The sequence below is a fragment of the Salmo trutta genome, chromosome 11 (genome assembly GCF_901001165.1).
Source record: "Salmo trutta chromosome 11, fSalTru1.1, whole genome shotgun sequence".
NCBI classification, from domain to species: domain Eukaryota; kingdom Metazoa; phylum Chordata; class Actinopteri; order Salmoniformes; family Salmonidae; genus Salmo; species Salmo trutta.
The window spans coordinates 2,773,652-2,796,609 of record NC_042967.1 but is presented as its reverse complement, the minus strand read 5'-3'; the positions used below and the strand labels follow the sequence as shown (position 1 = coordinate 2,796,609).

At 45.6% G+C, this 22,958-nt stretch overlaps 1 protein-coding gene across 1 annotated transcript in view; it reads left to right on the top strand.

Annotated features, from left to right (window-relative positions):
* LOC115202084 (catenin alpha-2) overlaps nucleotides 1-22,958 on the top strand; it is a 688,845-nt gene that overhangs the window by 212,079 nt on the left and 453,808 nt on the right. Inside the window, exon 7 of the mRNA XM_029765967.1 lies at nucleotides 13,203-13,406. Within this exon, the coding sequence (XP_029621827.1) occupies nucleotides 13,203-13,406 (204 nt within the window). The remainder of the gene's footprint in view (nucleotides 1-13,202; nucleotides 13,407-22,958) is intronic.

The window sequence follows — 22,958 nt, the reverse complement described above, 5'->3', positions numbered from 1 at the left end:
ATAAAACATGATAAAAGAAATAGTGACAAGGAATAAATACACAGTGAATAACAAATAACAATAACTAGTAAAAAATAACATGGCTCTATACAGGGAGTACCTGTACCGAGTCGATGTGCAGGAGTACGAGGTAATTGAGGTAGCTATGTACTGTACTGTACATATAGGTAAGGGTAAAGTAAATAGGCAACAGGATAGATATTAGACTAAGCTGTAGTATGTGGAGCACTAGCAGCAGTGTACTGAATGTGGTTAGTGTGAAAGTGTGTGTGTGTGTGTGTGTGTGTGTGCGTGTGTGTGTGTGTGTGTGTGTGTGTGTGTGTGTCTATGAGTGTATGTGTCGCTTTAGTATGCGTGTGTGCACAGGTTATGTGTGGGTGTATGTAGTGTGTGTGTGTGTGTGTGTGTGTGTGTGTGTGTGTGTGTGTGTGTGTTGGGGTGTCAGTGTAAGTACGTGTGAGTGTGTGGGTAGAGTTAAGTGTGTGTGCATAGTCAGTGCAATACTTTTTTTCAAAAACATATTTGGTGCTTTTTACCCCTTTTTCTCCCCAGTTGGTAGTTACAGTCTTGTCCCATCGCTGCAACTCCCGTATGGACTCGGGAGAGGCGAAGGTCAAGAGCCGTGCATCCTCCGAAACACAACCCTGCCAAGCCACACTGCTTCTTGACACACTGCTCGCTTAACCCGGAAGTCATCCACACCAATGTGTCGGAGAAAACACCGCACAGCTGGCGACCGAAGTCAGCGTGCATGTGCCCGGCCGCCACAAGGAGTCGCTAAAGCGCAATGGGACAAGGATATCCCAGCCGGCCAAACCCTCCCCTAACCCAGGCAATGCTGGGCCAGTCACGACCGACTGCGACACAGCCCGGGATCGAACCCTGACCTCTAGTGATGCTTCTAGCACCACAATGCTGTGCCTTAGACCGCTGCGCCACTCAGGAGGCCTTGATTAGCTATTTAGAGGTCTTATGGCTTGGAGGTAGAAACTGTTCAAGGTCCTGTTGGTTCCAGACTTGCTGCACTGGTAACGCTTGCAGTGCAGTAGCAGAGAGAACAGTCTATGGCTTGGGTGTCTGGAATCTTTGCCAATTTTTGTACCTTACTCTAACACCGCCTGGTATAGTAGTCCTGGATGGCAGGGAGCTCGGCCCTAGTGATGTACTGGGCTGTACTCACCACCCTATGTTACACCTTGCGTTCAGGTGCCTTGCAGTTGCCATACCAAATGTTGATGCAGCCAGTCAAGATGCTCTCAATGGTGCAGCTGTAGAACTTTTTGAGGATCCGAGGGCCCATGCCAAATCTTTTCAGTCTCCTGAGGGGTAAGAGGCCCTTGTGCCCTCTTCACAACTGTGTGGGTGTGTGTGGACCATGTTATTTCCTTAGTGATGTGGACACAGAGGAACTTGCTCTTGACCCCTCCACTACAGCCCCATCGTTGTGGGTGGGGGAGTGTTCGCCCTTCCATTTCCTGAAGTCCACAATCAGCTCTTTTGTCTTGCTGACGTTGAGGGAGAGGTTGATGAAAGCTGTGAACGAGGACTAAATTGACACTAGAGAGGTGCTAGGAGAATAGATTCAACCGTCACCAATTCTTGTTAAAGGGCCCTGGGCCTTTGTCAAAACTGTATGCTGCACCCCCTCCCACCACTCTCTCTATCTCTCTCTCTCTTTCTTTCTCTCTCCCCACCATTCCCCCCATTCCCAATCACAACAAACTGACACCCTGCTCGGAATAACAACAAAGTCGATTCCTCAGGGGAACGCTCTCCTTTTATCATCCATCTTGTAAAGAACATATCATCTTCAGCTGTTCTCTCCCCCCTCCCCCTAGAGACTTTTCCTCCGAGATGTGAGATCCCCTCCAGGGTATTGTGGCTTTGCTGTACTCCCTTTTGTCTTCTTAAATCAAGGTGTCCCAGTCTCCATGGTCCCATCTAATCTCCTGTGCCTACATATCTTTGCCAAATAGCTATGCAGGCTGCTTTTTATTCATTTCCTTTACCGTTTCTTGTAAGCATATGTCACTTTGAGCCTTAGTATAGGTACACTTTTAGAAGATGCCATCTAGAACCTGAAAGGGTTATTCGGCTGTCTCCATAGGGGAACCCTTTGAAAATGTTTTTGGGTTCCAGGTAGAACCCTATTGGGTTCCATGTAGAACCCTTTCCCCAGAGGGTTCTACATGGAACCCAAAAGAGTTCCATCTGGAACCAAAAAGGGTTCAATCTGGTACCAGAAAGGGTTCTCCTATCGGGACAGCCAAATATCCCTTTTGGAACCATTTTTTCTAAGAGTATGTGTTGCAGAATGCACGCCATCCACGTCCGTCACCAATTATCATGCAATTGCAATTTAGAAAAAAAAAATATATATATTTATATATATATTGTCAGCTGAGATGTACAGTTGGAAGTTTACATACACTTAGGTTGAAGTCATTAAAACTAGTTTTTCAACAACTTCACAAATTTCTTGTCGGTTAGGACATCTACTTTGTGCATGACACCAGAAATTTTTACAACAATTGTTTACAGACAGATTATTTAACTTATCACAATTCCAGTGGGTCAGAAGTTTACATACACTAAATTGACTGTGCCTTTAAACAGCTGGGAAAATTCTAGAAAATGATGTCATGGCTTTAGAAGCTTCTGACCTCCACAAGTCTGGTTCATCCTTGGGAGCAATTTCCAATTGCCTGAAGGTACCACGTTCATCTGTAAAAACAATAGGACGCAAGTATTAACACCATGGGACCACGCAGCCATCATACCGCTCAGGAAGGAGACGCATTCTGTCTCCTAGAGATGAACGTACTTTGGTGTGAAAAGTGCAAATCAATCCCAGAACAACAGAAAAGGCCCTTGTGAAGATGCTGGAGGAAATAAGTAAAAAAGTATCTATATCCACATTAAAACGAGTCCTATATCGACATAACCTGAAAGGCCGTTCAGCAAGGAAGAAGCCACTGCTCCAAAACCGCCATAAAAAAGCCAGACTACGGTTTGCTACTGCACATGGGGACAAATATCATACTTTTTGGAGAAATGTCCTCTGGTCTGATGAAACAAAAATAGAACTGTTTGGCCAAAATGACTATCGTTATGTTTGGAGGAAAAAGGGGGAGGCTTGCAAGCCGAAGAACACCATCCCAACCGTGACGCACGGGGTTGGCAGCATCATGTTGTGGGGGTACTTTGCTGCAGGAGGGACTGGTGCATTTCACAAAATAGATTTTACATTTCATTTAAGTCATTTAGCAGACGCTCTTATCCAGAGCGACTTACAAATTGGTGCATTCACCTTATGATATCCAGTGGAACAACCACTTTACAATAGTGCATCTAAATCTTTTAGGGGGGGGGGGTTAGAAGGATTACTTTATCCTATCCCAGGTATTCCTTAAAGAGGTGGGGTTTCAGGTGTCTCCGGAAGGTGGTGATTGACTCCGCTGTCCTGGCGTCGTGAGGGAGCTTGTTCCACCATTGGGGTGCCAGAGCAGCGAACAGTTTTGACTGGGCTGAGCGGGAACTGTGCTTCCTCAGAGGTAGGGAGGCGAGCAGGCCAGAGGTGGATGAACGCAGTGCCCTTGTTTGGGTGTAGGGCCTGATCAGAGCCTGAAGGTACGGAGGTGCCGTTCCCCTCACAGCTCCGTAGGCAAGCACCATGGTCTTGTAGCGGATGCGAGCTTCAACTGGAAGCCAGTGGAGAGAGCGGAGGAGCGGGGTGAGGTAGGACAATTATGTTGATATATTGAAGCAACATCTCAAGACATCAGTCAGGAAGTTAAAGCTTGGTAGCAAATGGGTCTTCCAAATGGACAATGACCCCAAGCATACTTCCAAAGTTGTGGCAAAATGGCTTAAGGACAAAAAAGTAAAGGTATTGGAGTGGCCATCACAAAGCCATGACCTCAATCCTATAGAGAATTTGTGGGCAGAACTGAAAAAGCGTGTGAGAGAAGGAGGCCTACAAAACTGACCCAGTTTACCCCAGCTCTGTCAGGAGGAATGGGTCAAAATTCACCCAACTTATTGTGGGAAGCTTGTGGAAGGCTACCTGAAATGTTTGACCCAAGTAAAAAAAATTAATGGAAATGCTACCAAATACTAATTGAGTGTATGTACACTTCTGACCCACTGGGAATGTGATGAAAGAAATAAAAGCTGAAATAACTAATTCTCTCTACTGTTATTCTGACATTCTTAAAATAAATTGGTGATCCTAACTGACCTAAGACAGGGAATTTTTACTTGGATTACTTGTCAGGAATTGTGAAAAACTGAGTTTAAATGTATTTTGCTAAGGTGTATGTAAACTTCCGACTTCAACTGTATCAATATGTCAATGTCTGTATGTTATACATCCCCAATTCTGTTCTCTATTCAAATATATGTGGATTTAGCCAAGGATAGGGAGGCACAGATACATATATTACCCCTTCTCCTCTTGTGCATCTCGACTAGATATTACCAGCCAACTGTTGCAGAAGAGCTGATAAGAGGCAACTTGAGTAATGGTATTGTTTCTGTTTGGCAGGAGTGAAAGGGCCCCTATTTTCCACCTGAATCGAGTAATCTGCAGCTAAACAGCATTATTCACTAACACATCGACCGGCAAAGTAGTAATCGTCCATGTGACTTAGAGAGAGACAAAACATAAACTACAATCAAGAAGACTAACATACTGATAATCCTGGGAGGAAATCACAGATAAACTTGCAATTTCCGCCACGGCACTCCACAGTCCTTTTCTGTGGCTCCCTAAAAATAGCAGCTAAGCCACTATCGGAAAGATCAGGCTGTGTCTATGGCTGGGGGAGTTTGTGTGTGTATTTTTCATGTGTGTGTGCATGCACACGTGTTTGTGTGTATAATGCTTGTGCGTGCCTGTGTGTATGCATGTGTGTGTGTGTGTGTGTCTGTGTCTGTGTGTAGCGGCGGTAAAGCACAGCACAGAAGCCCTGGATGAGTCAGCAAAAAGAGCACACTGTTCTCTCCCAGTCTAAATGATGTACGACATGGTCGTCCGTGGGTGGGTTGGAAGGCAGGGGTGCGAATTCCATTACACCTTGGTAAAGAAAGAGAGAAAAGGAGAGAAAGGAGAAATAAAAATGTGAGAAAAGAGGAGGAGAGGGTGAAATAAGCAACAGGTCCGGGCTCCGCGTGGGCGAGACACACACACACGCGCGTACACGCACAAACAAACACACACACACACCTCTCAACATGTAGCTCGTGCTTTGGGCAGTGGTCTCTGTAGCATGCCATTTTCTGTCCCAGCGTGGAGGTGATTACAGTCCGAAACACACAAGCCCTGTTGTGACTCAGTGTAAAGAGGTCGACACGTCCTGACACTCAGTGTGGGTATGCGTCCCAAATGGCACCCTATTCCCTACATAGTGCATTACTTTTGAACATAGCCCTATGGACCATGGTCAAAGTAGTGCAGTATGTAGGGGAAAGGGTGCCATTTAGGGTGCCATTTGGGATGGACACACTGTGCAAAGAAGTTGACACATTTCCTCCTAGATTTCCTTTTCAATTTGTGTCTAGCCATTTCTCCTTGGTTGTTTGTGTAGGCTATGATATGTCCTCCAGGCTATTTGTTGTGTTGTTGGCTTTAGTTATCGACCAGAAATCTTCCTTTCTTTGCCACGTAAATAGCCAGCATTTGACGTCAATAGCCAGCAAATGGTCATATGTGACCGACCGGCTCAAATCGGTCTTATGTAGCAAAATTAGAAATTGTGTTTTTTTTTTACATTGGATTAAAGTAAAGACTCTAAAGCTACAAAGTGGTAAATCATACACTACAGTTGAGGAACAATGGGAAAGTTATTTTGCTTTGAAAGTTGATAAACTTTTGAGAAAATGACCTTTGAATGTTTTGGTAGTACTATTGGAGAGCCCTAATTTGTCTACACCCATTCTGCATCGTTCACACCCTCTTAAGCTTTAGCCCCACCCATCTCTTTAAGGGTTGATCCGAATGTACGAACAGCAGTCAAGCACCCAAGCTAACTTGCTAGCTACTTCCAGACATATATGTGAGAGAGAACAGCTCACTGAACATTACTGGCCTAGCAGAGCTGGTTAGGCTGTTTTTATGTTATCCAGAGCGTTGGTGACTGCAACTGTGCTGTCCATTAGTAAATTTGTTGTCCATTAGTAAATTCAGAGCATTTCGCGTTCAGAGCGCACTCTGGACGCTCTGGCCGATGAGTAGGATTGAGCTGAACGTTCTAACCTCAAAATGGCAGTCAAGCACCCAAACTAACTGGCTAACTTGCTAGCTACTTCCAGACACATAATGATAGAACACCCCACTCTGACCATTTTACTCGCCCTAGCATAGCTGATTAGGCTGTTTTCATGTTATTCAGCGCGTTGGTGACTGTAACTGTGCTTCTAGCAACAATTTAATTACAATTTTTTTGCCATTGTTTACTGACACCGGCCGTATTAAACGGGTGTTGAGCGTTCATAAATTCATCAGTTATTCTGCGCTTTCTGGCACACGAGAGTGCTCTGAAATCGGAGTAGATGACCAGACTGAATTTATGAACGTGCCCGAAATGGTAACTTGCATAGTGGAGTATTTTGTTTAGCTAGCTAACTAGGTAAATAATGAAGCATAATCCCAACTCATGACATTACTACCCTGCACGAATCTGCAGGTAACTAAACAACCAGGTTCAATGTTAGCTAGCTAACATTAGGCTATAGCTAGCTAGGCAAATGGCTCTGAGATATGAATAATAAGGTCATACACGTAAAGTTAGCTAGTGAGCCAGCCAGCTATCGTTAGCTAGCTAGGTAAACAATGAAGCATAATCACAACTCATGACGTTACTACCCTGCATGAAACTGCAGGTAGCTAACCAACCAGGTTCAATGTTAGCAAGCTAACATTAGGCTATAGCTAGCCAAGCAAATGGCTCTTTCTGTCAAAATTAGAAACGTGTAATATGTCAAACCTTTATTTAAAGGTTAAATAAAGGATATTTGAACCTTTATTTAACTATGCAAGTCAGTTAAGAACAAATTCTTATTTACGGCCAACACTGGCCAAATCCGGACGACGCTGGGCCCTTTGGGACTCCCAATCACGGCCAGTTGTGATAGAGCCTGAATTTGAACCAGGGTATATGTAGTGACGCCTCTAGCACTGAGATGCAGTGCCTTAGACTGCTGCGCATCTCGGTAGCTAGCTAGACTATCTTACCCGTGTACATCATTCATGGTTGGACGCGTCTCCTGTTGGATGCCATGGTTGCTCTTAGTTTGAAGATATAATCCGGAGACTAGTGTTTTCTCCATCCCATTAGCTATCATACTCGAATTCCACTGATTTTAAAAACTCAGTCCTCCAGAAAGAGGAGAGCAACACTTATTCAGTTTTAATACACAATACATTAAAGAAAAGCAGCGTAAGACAGGATTACCTAGACACACTGACCAGCTCAAATAGACAAGAGCTTGCTATATGGCAGACCAATCCAAACTCATCTCTCGGCATGTCCAGCCCACTTATTATCTCAGCCAATCATGGCTAGCAGTAAGGTTGCTGACTTTTTCTTTGGCTAAACTAACTAGGCTCGTAATTTAACAATTGTGTTCGTATTTACAGATGGCATACAAGTTTGTTATTAAGGCACATGAAAGTTCGCATGTTCGAGAAGGCATTTTTGGCCAATATCTTATTTGGATAAAAAAACGGCTGTTCTGTTACCCGCGACATACGCCTAGTTTCCCGAAACATACACCTTAGCCAAAAACATTTAAAATCCGTTTTTCACAAGGCACTGAGTTTGAAGGTAGGCCTTGAAATATATCCACAGGTACACCTCCAATTGACTCAAATGATGTCAATCAGAAGCTTCTAAAGCCATGACATAATTTTCGGGAACTTTCCAAGCTGTTTAAAGGCACAGCCAACTTAGTGTATGTACATTTCTGACCAACTGGAATTGTGATACAGTGAATTATTAGTGCAATAATCTGTCAGTAAACAATTGTTAGAAAAATTACTTGTCTCATGCACAAAGTAGATGTACTAACCGACTTGCCAAAACTATAGTTTGTTAACAAGAAATGTGTGGAGTGGTTGAAAGACGAGTTTTAATGACTCCAACCTAAGTGTATGCAAACTTTCAACTTGATGATCTGTATGATGATCAAGAGTACTTCAGTTCCCGGAATACTTAAGATGAACATAGACATAGTCACTGTATAAAAGTTGATCCTGCAATATCTGAGTGCACATAAAATGATTCATGCCTGGCCAGTGTAACTCAGACACTTTTTTTTAGTATTTCACCAGTGAAGACAACAATTGGACATATCCTAATTGGATGGTAGCTACTGTAGGTATTTCTTTCTGCCACATGGTCTTAAATGGATACTTCAGGATTTTGGCAATGGTAGTTGAAGGTAGTTTCGCGAGCCAATCCTAACTAGCATTAGCACAATGACTGGAAGTCTATGGGATCTACTAGCATGCTAACATATACCTATAGACTTTCAGTCATTGCCCTAACACTAGTTAGCACTGGCTTGTGACACTACCTCTAACTTCCTTTAAACTGGATAAAGAAACATAACAATGACATCCACAAGTTCATCTGACTCTGTGGAAGTAGATAATGGACCTCATTGCCTTTTAAACTAGGACACAAACTGCTATACAGACTTAAACTGTCAAATGTAACTGATAAAATTAGTCCCTTGGGGAATCAGGGATTCAGTATTTGGGTTCCTGAGGCGCCAACCAGTGAATGTAGGCCAGGGCTTGTATAGGAGGCAGGGTAGTATTAGAGGTACCTGAGAGAGAGAGAGTGTCATTAGTAATATGAACAGAGGCACTACTGTCCTGCTGTCTCACGAGTCCTTTCTCTCTCCCCTCTTTTTCTCTGTCTCAGACTCTCTTTCTCTCCTCTTCACTCACTCTCTTTCTTTCTTTCTTTCTCTCTTTCTATCTTTATTCATCTCATCCCCTCGCTGTGGCTGAATTCATCGCATATTCTCTCTCTCTCTCTCCCTGCCTGTCTTTCTTATGTGTCGTCTGACAATCAGCCTGTCACCCTGCCCCCAGGATTAGAGGCATTTACATTACATTACATTTACATTTAAGTCATTTAGCAGACACTCTTATCCAGAGCGACTTACAAATTGGTGCATTCACCTTATGATATCCAGTGGAACAACCACTTTACAATAGTGCATCTAAATCTTTTAAGGGGGGGGGTTAGAAGGATTACTTTATCCTATCCCAGGTATTCCTTAAAGAGGTGGGGTTTCAGGTGTCTCCGGAAGGTGGTGATTGACTCCGCTGTCCTGGCGTCGTGAGGGAGCTTGTTCCACCATTGGGGTGCCAGAGCAGCGAACAGTTTGGACTGGGCTGAGCGGGAACCGTGCTTCCTCAGAGGTAGGGGGGCCAGCAGGCCAGAGGTGGATGAACGCAGTGCCCTTGTTTGGGTGTAGGGCCTGATCAGAGCCTGAAGGTATGGAGGTGCCGTTCCCCTCACAGCTCCGTAGGCAAGCACCATGGTCTTGTAGCGGATGCGAGCTTCAACTGGAAGCCAGTGGAGAGAGCGGAGGAGCGGGGTAACGTGAGAGAACTTGGGAAGGTTGAACACCAGACGGGCTGCGGCGTTCTGGATGAGTTGTAGGGGTTTAATGGCATAGGCAGGGAGCCCAGCCAACAGCGAGTTGCAGTAATCCAGACGGGAGATGACAAGTGCCTGGATTAGGACCTGCGTCGCTTCCTGTGTGAGGCAGGGTCGTACTCTGCGAATGTTGTAGAGCATGAACCTACAGGATCGGGTCACCGCCTTGATGTTAGTGGAGAACGACAGGGTGTTGTCCAGGATCACGCCAAGGTTCTTAGCACTCTGGGAGGAGGACACAAGGGAGTTGTCAACCGTGATGGCGAGATCATGGAACGGGCAGTCCTTCCCCGGGAGGAAGAGCAGCTCCGTCTTGCCGAGGTTCAGCTTGAGGTGGTGATCCGTCATCCACACTGATATGTCTGCCAGACATGCAGAGATGCGATTCGCCGCCTGGTTATCAGAAGGGGGAAAGGAGAAGATTAATTGTGTGTCGTCTGCATAGCAATGATAGGAGAGACCATGTGAGGATATGACAGAGCCAAGTGACTTGGTGTATAGCGAGAATAGGAGAGGGCCTAGAACAGAGCCCTGGGGGACACCAGTGGTGAGAGCGCGTGGTGCGGAGACAGATTCTCGCCACGCCACCTGGTAGGAGCGACCTGTCAGGTAGGACGCAATCCAAGCGTGGGCCGCGCCGGAGATGCCCAACTCGGAGAGGGTGATGGTTCACAGTATCAAAGGCAGCAGATAGGTCTAGCAGGATGAGAGCAGAGGAGAGAGAGTTAGCTTTAGCAGTGCGGAGAGCCTCTGTGACACAGAGGCCTGAGTGGAGCCTGAACGTAGCTCACTGGCCAGGCTCTGAACGCAACTCACTGTTGCCATTCACTTGCTTCTGCTACTACTGCCCCAAAAACAGACATTTTAGTTTTGTTATGGATGCTAAGGCAGTACTTTTTTTGTTTATTTACAAATCAGAACCATCTCATGTAATGTAGCTTAGCTCATGGGCGGCGGGCTACGGCGGCGGCCTCCGTTAAACCCTGACGCAAGCGGTGAGAGAGACCGACTTCAACCTAAATCGCTTCTGTAAATATTCTGCGCCCATGAATAAACTGTGGAAATGTAACTAAAAAAGAAATAACAACAGTGTCACCCCGAACAAGGGTGGCAGAGCGGTTCCACGTCGTGCAACACTGAAACGTAAGAAAGACAATACGCCTCTGATTGCAGCCAGTTTCATCCAGGCTGCCTCTAGCTCTACTGATGCTGGGCATTCTCATTCTTCCCTCCATCCCCCTCTCCTCTTTCCCACATTGAAGAAAACGAGATAAGGCAAACTTTAATGAATGCCTGTATTACCGGAAAGCATGCCATCGCCGTTTCGCGCGGCTAGCATGTTTGTTCAATACAAACAATAGAAACGCAACCATCTAGCCCCATTCTTAAGGCTCACTGTCTTGGTAATGTCCTCCCGAAGCCAATGGATTGTGCTTACCAAGCCTGTGAAGCCGGAGACTCTTAATAAGATACAAGATGAGATGACATTAAGGCAGCGAAAACAGTGATAATTATGGAGCGTTATGGGCAGGAAGGAGATGGATATGACTCTATGACTCTCGACACGCCATGTCTAGTACCATCTGTGTTGTTGCTCTTGTTCTCGCACACACAGAGCAGTGGCCTGGAATGGGTGTCCCACTCATAGGGCTGGGTTGCCACTTCAAGGTTTCAGACAAGGCCATCAGCTCGATGTCTCTCTGTCTGTGTGCGTGTGGAAGTGGCTCCGGGTAACAGAGTCTGCTAAATGGCTAAAATGTAAATGTTAAATGTGTGTGTACTCTGTGTCTCCCGTCAATGTGATAGCACCCTGCTGTTATTTAGAATAGGCTTCAGTTGCTAGACTAGACATTGTGGCTAACTCGCTTTGTGGAAAATAGATGCCGTCTAGCTGCGACCGAAACAAATTAGGCCCTCGCAAAACATTTGAAGACAGTAGTCATTGAACGGCACTGTATTTTGTTTTCAACAATGCCCGACTGGAACTGTTTTCAACCATAATGCGCAGTACAACCGATATAAACACACAAAACACACAAACACACAAACACACACACCTAAGGAATTTAGACACCTCTTTACTAATAAACGCTGCCTACCCGGCGTGGCTTCTCCCTCTTAAAAACTCCATCGCACCACAAACTGCTGCGGAATGGGATATTGAAATTGTACGGCCGTAAAACGTAATACCTTCTCCATCAAAATGGTAATTTTTGTTCTTACCTGCTGTACAGATCATAAAAAAGTATATTTTGCGGCTACTTCCAATAATAAAAGCCGGGGCCCCTGTGTCTCCTCACTCTGTGCTTAAAGGCCCCATAAAGCAGGCGGGGAGGGGGGTGTAAGGGTCTGGTACTAGGACCCTGAAGCTAAGCTTGAAGGTGACCTTCCCTCCGCTCTCAGCCTCTGGCTTTACCACCTTGGCGCTGACAGATTGCACTGAGCCATCTGCTATCACTGCCAAATGTGTTTTCTAGCTTTGTTACACTCTTTGTTACACTCCCTACCTGTAACTACGTCCTGCTGTTGTGGCACTCTCTGTTTCTCTCATTCTTTCGATCTTTCTTTCTTTACGATCTTTCTCCCTTTCTTTCTATCTATCTATCTTTCTTTCTTTCATTTTTTTTCTCTCTCTCTCCCTGACAGAGACTGTCGTTAATACATTGAAATGGGCTACTGCCGCCTGCTGTCGTACAAGTCCTCTCTTTCCCCCTCTTTCTATTGGTCCCAAGTACTCTCTTTCCCCCTCTTTCTACTGGTCCCAAGTCCTCTCTTTCCCCCTCTTTCCATTGGTCCCAAGTCCTCTCTTTCCCCCTCTTTCTATTGGTCCCAAATTCTCACTTTTTCTGTTTTCTGTTTTTTTTTTCTCTCTCTCTCTCTCTCTCTCTCTCTCTCTCTCTTTTGTTGGGCGATGGTGGCCTTAGACATGGGTCAGTCTGGTATTATTATTATTATGTGTATTATTACAGTCATTATGAAAACCAGAAGGGTGTACATGACTCTGTGTACCTCAGACATAAGCCTTTGTTACCAATAATATATTTCGGCGACAACCTGTTCCAAACAAACAGCTAAGATATTTTTTTTTATGTAACTCATGGTTGACAGCAGAAACATAGCTTAAACTGACCTCTCTCTCCCTCCCTCTCTCTCTCTCTATCTCTCTCTCATGTGTTTCTCAGATCTTTATTTGTATCTTTTGTTTTCAAATGTATTATGTTTAGGACTGGTGGCAAAGTCATCTTGAATGTAGATGGTAGCTTTTCATGGGTGATTCTGGCGTGGAAATGCTAACATGCACTTCCATGTGTTCATCATTCTTGTAAACAATCTAACCCAACAGGGCTTACATAAAATTGGGTACCCAACATTTAACCTTTGGTTAATAAGATAAAGGAGTGACATGCTCCACTCTGAATACTAAACAGTCTCTTTGGGTACAAAGTTCTGAAGTGCAATAGCATTCAGAAGTTGACCCTTGGTTAGCCTGTTTCTGACCTCCCTCTCTCCTTTCCTCCCGATCAGAACAAGATCATCCTGGACCCGCTGACGTTCAGCGAGGCGCGTTTCCGCCCCTCCCTGGAGGAGCGCCTGGAGAGCATCATCAGTGGCGCCGCCCTCATGGCCGACTCGTCCTGCACCCGCGACGACCGCCGCGAGCGCATCGTGGCTGAGTGCAACGCCGTCCGGCAGGCCCTGCAAGACCTGCTGAGCGAGTACATGAACAATGTGAGAACCCCCTCGAAGAGGATTTTGGGTTTACCTCATATAAACACGCACACACATTTCCTCAGATACACAAGCTGCTACAGTTTGTACCACTCATGTTCTCTCCCTTCTAAATCTTGTTAAAAATGTCACTATAACCACGCACACACACACACACACACACACACACACACACACACACACACACACACACACACACACACACACACACCACAGCTCCACTCAACTCCACACATTGCCCCATCTATTCTTCTTTCAGCTCCAGACAATTCCCCACTCTCCCGTTTACCACTAACTTCCACACTTCTCTAGTTTTACTCTGTTGAAATCCATCCTCCTCTATTCTACAGTGTGATAGTGGACTGTAATGTGATGTGCACAGCGTGACACGAGAGACAAGATCGTCATGTTGGCTCCCAGCATCTTTCCTCCCTATAAATCTCCTCAGTCCATAACCCCCGACTGCAGAGCAGTTACCGACCCCCTGGTTGGGCCGTTAGATAACCCCCTAATGGCCTTGACTTTGGAGGTGAGTTACTGCAGTGAAGGCGGGCTGGCCGCAGCCACGGTGCATTCATGTGTTTCACTCACTGCACCAGGTTAGTGTGTGCTTTGCTGTGCTCAGCATCCATAGACTTCACTGCAACCCGAGCCGAAATGGGGGGCTCTATCGTGTCATTTCGGCCTTGTGTTGGTTTGGCCTACAGGGCTTAGTTTTGTGATTGGGTGGCCGTTTTGGATATATTAAGGGGATCGTGAATGAAGTTTCAGTGGTGGTGGTGGCCGTGGTGCAATTAGTTGTCAGTTATTACTTAAAGGGCCCTAGTCCTTGAGGAGGATCCCTCTGAATGTTCTCTTTCCCTCCTCTTTCTTTCTCTTTATGTCCTCCTCCTCTTTCTCTCTCTCTCTCTGTCAGCTTTTGTAGTCATTAGCAGAAGCAGAGAGCTCGGGCTTAGAGGCTTTTGAATCCCTCGTTGATCCTAAGTAGCTCATCAGTACTACCATCGTCCCCTGGGCCCAACTAGTGTGTTTACCAAAGCAATGGCCACCCACAATCTCACAGTAGAAACACAGGCATGGGGACAACAAATATGTGTTCTGAGTTGCCTCCATTCTGTCTGTGACAGTTAGAAGGATAGTTCATAGGCGGCAGGTAGCCTAGTGGTTAGAGAGGCCAGCTAACAATCGGAGGGTTGCAAATTCTAATTCCGGGTCTGATAGGAAAAATCTGGCGGGAAGTGAGCTGGCAACCAGAGGGTTGCTGATATCAAAATCCTAGATGCAATCACCTGCCGTTGTTCCCTTGAGCAAGGCACTTACCCACCACAACAACTGCTCCACAGGTGCCAAAGTATGGCATGCTCCCTGTAGGTCTTTCGGGCGGGATTGCGATAAAGTGGAAGTCAAATTTCCATTGGACCTTGTGTGTAATTTGACGAATGAAGTGATCTTAATCGCACACTTCATTTTGATAGTCCCTTATAGGTGATTACAGATGTCTAAACTATCATTTCCAACTCTTTTGATATGCCACAGCTTTTTAGAGTTACGGTTAAGGGTTACATTTAAGTTTAGCGCTAGCATAAGGGTTAGGTTAAGCTAGGGTTAAGGCGAGGGTGAGGATTACTCGATAGTTAGTCAAAATTTTGTTGACAGTTAGTTGAACATCTACCGAATTACAAACAATCTATTTGGGACTATCCAAATAAATTGATACCAAAAAAAGGTGAGCTATAGCGAACATACTCTGTGACAGAAAAGCTTTGATTTTGTGTTGTGGTGATGGCAAGTTGCGTTTGAAATTTGTTTCATTTTCACGTACTATTTCCACTGAGAATAAATTATATCTATGAGCGGGACAGCCATAGGAAATAATTCAGATGCTTCTGAACAACTAAAAGATGAAGTATTTGATACATTTCACAAATTTAGCGAGGAACTGAAGGAATTGTCCACTCTCCCCCCAGCTCTCTCGCTCATAAGCTCTGGCACAGTTGTGACTGAGGTTGCTTTACACTCGTTTGGCTAAACAGTAGGAAGATGTGGTAACATTTTGCTCTTTGTTTCTCTCTCGTCTGTGGTAGGATTGACAGGAGCTCTTTTTAGTCACCTAAGCTGTAGTCTTCCCAACTGAAACTCATGAAACTAATGAAGTTAAACAGCAATATTTTAGGTAAAGCTGCTTTTGCATCGAGAGGTGTAGAGGGCATGTCAATGTTTCATAAATGAATAAATAGGTTTGATATTTTGGAAAGGAAATTAACAAAATAGGCTAACAAACAGTGGAAGCTGAAATGTTAAATACAGCGCATTTCTGACTGTTCAGTGTGTCCTGTTGTCTGGTAATGGTAATAGCTGTGGTATTGAAAGCTAGATAACAGCAGGTTTTCATTCTTGGGGCTTCAGTCTCTTGTTTCCAGACATGCACGATCAAATGCTTAAACTATTTGAAAGAAATACAGGTACTATTTGTACCTAAGTCTGCTGTGAATGATGCAGAGAGCCAAAACGTAGAAGCGCAGACACAGTTATATATACATTGAGTCTACGAAACATTAGTAAAACCTGTTATTTCCTTGATGTCAAAATTCACTTCGATCAGTTTAGATGAATGGGAGAAGAAATAATGATTTTTAAGACTTGAGACAACTGAGACATGGATTGTGTATGTGTGCCATTCAGAGGGTGAGTGGGCAAGACAAAATATTGAAGTACCTTTGAACGGGGTATGGTAGTAGGTGCCAGACACACCGGTTTGAATGTGTCAAGAACTGCAACACAGCTGGGTTTTTCACGCTCAACAGTTTTCTTGTGTGTATCAAGAATGGTCTAGCACCCAAAGGACATCCAGCCAACTTAACACAAATGTGGGAAGCATTGGAGTCAGCGTGAGCCAACATCCCTATTGGAACGCTTTCGACACCTTGTAGGGTGTCACGCCCTGACCTGAGAGAGACATTTTTCTCTGTTTAGTTAGGTCAGGGTGTGATATGGGGTGGGCATTCTATGTATTTTATTTCTATGTTTTGGTCAGGTATGGTTTCCAATCAGAGGCAGCTTTCTATCGTTGTCTCTTATTGGGAACCGTGCGCTTACTGGGAAGAGGAGCTGGACTGGGGAGAACCAACATCGACGGAAGCACGAGAGGGGGGGCACACGGGGAGTTTGGCAGAGTCAGGGTGGAGACCTGAGCCAACTCCCCGTGCTTACCGTGGGGAGCGAGTGACGAGGCAAACACCATGTTATGCGGTGATGTGCACTGTGTCGCCAGTGCGCATTCACAGGCCGGTGCGATCTGTGCCCGCGCCCTGCAGTTGTCATGCTAGGTTGAGCATCCAGCAAAGACAGGTTGTGCCAGCCATAGGCTCCAGACCTCCAGTGCGCCTCCGCGGCCCAGTATATCCTGCGCGGGTGGGCATTCTACGTATTTTATTTCTATGTTTTGGCCAGATATGGTTTCCAATCAGAGGCAGCTGTCTATCATTGTCTCTTATTGGGAACCATACTTAGGCAGCCCTTTTTCCCTCCTTGAGTTGTGGGATCTTGTTTTTGTGTAACTGCCTTTGAGCAGCCCCAGAACGTCACATTTTCGTTTTCCTCCTGTTTGTTGTTTTTGATGAGTTTCATGTTCATTAAAAAAGATGTGGAATTCCATGCACGCTGCACCTTGGTTTATTTATGATCGGGAGTTCGAAGATAGCGACCGTGACATAGGGTCCATTCCCCGACGAATTGAGGCTGTTTTGAGGGCAATATTACGAAGGTGTTCAGAATATTTTATACACTCTGTGTAAATAGAAAGTAAACACAGTCTTAGACGACAAACAGACCAGACACATATTGTCCAAGACAGAGATGCAAACAAAGACAAAGAGATACACAATAATACAGACAAAACACACAATAATACAGACAAAACACACAATAATACAGACAAAACACACAATAATATAGACAAAACACACAATAATACCAGACAAAACACACAATAACACAGACAAAACACACAATGACACAGACAATACACATCATGATATAAACAAAACATATACAGATGAAGGTACACAGGAGCTGGGCTGTAAGATGAATACCACTACCACCAGTTCACATTGTGTTGTGAAGCAATACGCTTTGATTAATATCCCCCCAGATAGCTTCCAGACTTGTATGTTGAAGGCCTTACAGGCCCAGGCAAAACACACGTTAGATTAGTGTGGTGAGCATCCATCGATTATCGCGCTGGGCCACTGCCAGAAACAGAATTGATACTGTGAAGGATCGATACAGAGTGGACTTGCCAATGGCTTAGTGGCCACAAATGACACCTGTTCCGCGGCCCATCGATGCGAACCAAGAGATGAGAGGAGCCAGGGAAGGAAGGAAGGAGAGCATAAGCCATCACACATAGGAGATTCACAGGATTATGTTCTTAAAGGCGTTCGTTTGAGTAAGCATTTTGAAAAAAGGAAAACGTTGGACAGGTTGAAGGAAGGGAAGATATACTGTAGCCTAAGCTCGACGAATGGGAAAAATGACAAAAACTTTTGTTTCACAACTTCCTGGGAAAACTCTTAGTGCGCTACAGATGTTGGATCTTAATTTGAGCCACTTTGCTACAGCAGGAAAATAATCCTGCAGAAACAGGAAATACGAATTATTATGTGGATTATAATTAATGGACATTTTGTAGGGGTTGATGCATTTTTCGTAAGGGAAAATCAAGTCTGAAATGTCTAAGTGGAAATTACAAACTTCAGAAGCCATTTAAAACATGCATTTCAGGGTGGTCAAATGAAGATCCTACATCTATATATAGAGTATAGGGTACCATTTCGGATGCACCCCAAGTTGCATTTGTTCTTCCGTGGGCTCTGACAGACAGGTGGTTGATTGCAGTGCCCATTGATAGGGGATTGTGGGTAAACGGCAGTAAGCGTGAGCGCAAACACGGGTAAATAAAGTGGCGAGGTGGTCCCCTCTTCAAACACAACCTCTCGAGAGGGATTTGACAGGTCTTAAACGCCACCGGTGAACCTCTGTTGCTCGGACACTTGGCGGTCTCTGTGTCAGGCGTCTTCTTCCTGTGATTGGATGAGGGTGGTGTGGATTGCTAAGTGGACAGTGTGGACACAGTCACACCTGGAGGAAAGGGAGCTGTATGTGGCCTCTGAAATAGTCACTTAACACACTAAGAGAAGCAGTGATAAAGCAACATATAGTTCAGTGTGCTTCTCAACCTATGGTCTGTGGACCTGCACCTGTCCCTGGCATGTTGCTGAGTAGTCATCCATTGACTGAAAAATGTCCATAGGTTATTCGTCCAAAGACCAAAGGTTACAGATTTTCTTATAACACCCCACCTTTAGTAAAGTTTACTGTACTAGTCTGAACACACACAACACTGTTAATATCATTATCTCCCACTCTCCCTGCTCCATTCACTCCAATAATCGTTGCAGACTCCTCGGACTGCGGCGGTCCACAAGGCAAGGTTAATCAATGGTGGTAGTCAGCAATAAATTAGGTCCAAGTGACAGGCAAATGTCCATACCTGTCGGGCAGCGCTGCTGATCAGTGATTGGTGACTGCGGCCCGGAGCTCCCTGGCTGAATCATCAGTATCGTCTGAAATGGTTACAGACCGATCCGACAGGGCCAATCTATCAATTGATCGGCAAGAGTAATGCATTGCCGGCTTGGGTCAAGGGGCAAGTTGAGAGCTAGGGCTCATGGCCGGGAGGTACGGGGCTGGAGGTATAGGGATGGGGCCAGGGGGGTACCATTGGGGCCCTGGGTGTGATTAGTAGACAGTAAACAGGATTTAGGGAGAGTTTAAGAGGGATTTAATCATGCAGTTAGCGGGACGTGGCACACCAAACGGACAGCCGTTTAGGGGAGATAGATGCCTGCCCGTTTGCACACAGGCAGACACACACACATGCACACACACACACACCTCAGGGGGGTGACATGGAGAGAGTAAAGCTACAGATGCCTCATCAGAGCATATCCTCTGCCCTTTCAAACAACCAGTGTTTTGAGAGAGAATCTTGTTAAAAAATGTATACATTTTTGGCTTGCCCTCTGTCCAGGCAAAGAATAAAGAGTAGGATCTCTGAACCAGCAGCAGTATTCTCTCTGTCCTAATAACGCTGGCCATAATGACAGGCATCAACAAGCAGAAGCAGTTGTCTGAATCAAAGGACCTCGATTGTCTGTCTGGTCCACTCCAAGGTCTGGTCAGTGGAGCTCGACTGTTTGCTAATTACCCTTGTGTTTACAATATCATCTCAATGAGAGAACAACCTCCATATGCATGCACACTCATACACAAACCCACCTGAGATTGATCGATTGCCTCCCTGTCCTGACTGTGACTCATCATCTGAGACGTGTGTGTGTGTGTGTGTGTGTGTGTGTGTGTGTGTGTGTGTGTGTGTGTGTGTGTGTGTGTGTGTGTGTGTGTGTGTGTGTGTGTGTGTGTGTGTGTGTGTGTGTGTGTGTGAAGGACACATAAGGAGTAATGGCTTGTAATGAAGCTGAATAATACATGACTGGAATGGATTGAGCCTAATTGGGTGTGGAGGTACTTCCGAGCTGATCAAAGGGGATGGATGGATCAGATGCGTCTGACGTCCCAGACAATGGCCATCAAAGTGTCTGTGTGTGTATTTGCTCTGCAACTTGCACCTCAGTACACTCTCCAATCTGAGTGTCTACATCTTACCTGTTTCCTGTTGTTTTCGCTCCTGCAGTTTGTACCTGCAGTTCTGGTTTAATGGACACAAACAGGGTGGTACAGATTGCTGCCTGCGTAGAGCTAACAACTGTCTGATCTTGCCCCGTCTGATAATGGATAATGTCACAGGAACCCATCCACACCAACCTTCGCCCCCACATATGGGGCCTTCAGTATATCGACTCTGCTATATCTCATGGGCCAACACTGTATATCTCTTCTGCCTTGCCTGTTTGATGTCCCTCACAGCAAGAGCCCAACCTCCCTCAAGGGAGCGCCTCGATAATGATTGGGTAAAAACACTATTCGGTACACCGTCTGGACTTTTTCGGCACAGACAAAAACAAATTCAAACTCAGGTCTGGACTTTTTCTCAATAAACCTTCGACATCCGAACGAAACAAAGTCACTAATGATCTGATGCTAGGATATGGCACATCCAGCAGGCTTTCAGACTTGTTTTTAATCACCTCCCCCGAGACTTTGCGTCATTCATCAAGATGTGGCTCTGGCTTTGTTGATAGCTCAGGTAGGATGATTTGCGTAAAAACAATGAGGATCCTACGGCAGCGGAAGTGCTGATGACGTCTTTCAGTGTTGTTAGTCTCGTTCTTTTAAAGTCTTTCGGTGTGGCTGCAGGCAAGCACTCCCCGAGAGGTGCCTGGTCTGCTCCCACCTCGCTGCGGCTCAGGAAATGGGCCGACTCGCGCTGAGCGCACGATTTAAGCGCCCGGCGGCTCAATTACAGGAGTTTGGGAAAGGAAAACGCAGCTTGACAAGTCGACGGGGCGGCAGGGGGTTGCTGGGAAGTTTCCCAGGCTTTAGTTTTGCACCAGATGAGACAGTGGTGTGAGATGAGATGTTCAAATTACCTGCGACGTGGACTCTGCCTCACTCATGGACTCTCTCTCTCAATTTCAGTCTGTCTTTGTCTCCTTTTTCTCTCCCCTCTGTCCCTCTCTTATTCTCTCTCTTCTCTTCTTTCTCTGTGCCAGCCATCCAGTGACCGTCGTTTCTAGCTGGCTCATTAGACACAGCTCCCTCCTGCTCCTATGTCCTCCTCCTCACACTCTGCTGTCATCTACCCACTCCTACAGTACCAGGCTTCTGATGAGGCTCCTGTCACACACACACACACACTGTAAAACACTGCCATGGACACACACACATACACACATGCACACTTTGTTATTATTGCTCCCACAGCCCATATTAACCTGCCAGCTTCTGCCATAGTTGCCAAACTGCCTCTCTAAGCGAGCGGGCATCGGCAATAGCTTGACGCACCGCTTCAGGTAGCTAGACATGGAAAAATCGTATTAACGGCACACAATCAAGGCAGCATGCATTCCTCATAATTACGGCGTTTCTGTCGGACTATCACTTAGCATTAGCTGTAGCACGCGTGATGCGAGGCCCATGTTTGCCTTGATGCAGTTCCCTCCTTTGCTTACGTTAGACACACACCGATGTTTGAGGACGATCCACTGACGAGCTGCCAGCAGGAGAGCCGGAACAAAGCCTGGCGTCGTGGGCGTCGTCAAGTGGCGGATGCTGCCCACCAATCGCATACACTGAAACAGATATAGATTGCATTCAGATGTACCTTGAACTATTGAACTGTCATACACCAGTTGTGCGTCAGCTTGCCTCTTACCCCTTCTTCACATGGCTTATTTGTTTTTCCAGAGGATGACAATGTACATAACCCAATCCCCACTTCCCCCACGTTGTTTTCCCGGCAAATGCTGGGGCATTCACGGCATAAACAAACCGACAAATACAAAACTGTAGGCTAATGACGCAGGCTGGCAGTGGTTTCTCCCTCTCTAAACCTCTCAAGACTGTTTGAGAGCCTGAGAGGTTGGTATAAACCTACACAGGATGTTGAAGCCCTTCTTTAGTGAAGAGCTGCCTACCTTGTAATCAATTAACCTTATGGACGCCAAATGGACATCCTTGAGCATCCTTTCCAGTTTGGTTATACACTACATGATCAAAAGTATGTGGACACTCGCTCAGCCGCGAAGACCTAAGCCACACAAGCCACTCAGAACGTGACCACCGAATGCTAAAGCGCGTAGCACGTAAATATTGTGTGTCCTCGGTTGCAACACTCACTACCGAGTTCCAAACTGCCTCTGGAAGCAACGTCAGCACAAGAACTGTTCGTCAGGAGCTTCAGGAAGTGGGTTTCCATGGCCGAGCAGCCGCAGACAAGCCTAATATCACCATGTGCAATGCCAATGCGTTGGCTTCAGGGGTGTAAAGCTCGCCGCCATTGGACTCTGGAGCAGTGGAAACGCATTCTCTGGAGTAATGAATCACGCTTCACCATCTGAAAGTCCGGCGTACGAATCTGCGTTTTGGCGGATGCCAGGAGAACGCTATCACAGAGATTCGGCTTTTGTGTTCGGAGTCAGCACCTTGGGGGGGGGGGGGTACTGTCACGTTCTGACCATAGAAAGCTGCCAATTAGCTTAGTAAATGTATAATTACTATGAAATGTGGGCGCCAGCTGGAAAATGTGCCAGGAATAAAAAAGTTTGTGCTTGGGCTCTTGTCCGGCTCAGTAATGCCTCAAAAGTAATTGTCCGTAACAGTGAAATGGGCTACTTCTATGTGAAATGAGTAGGAGATGGAACACACCTCAATTCAAACTGTTGTTAGAAATTAAAACTTGTCAGAAAATTATTTCAATTTAACAAGTTGAAACATATAGATAATATAGATAATTAGCAAGCAGTGTGCCTTGGTTTGAGGGCAGTGTGGGTTATCTGTCCTGTTGTGTAATAGTCACATTTTGGAACAGTG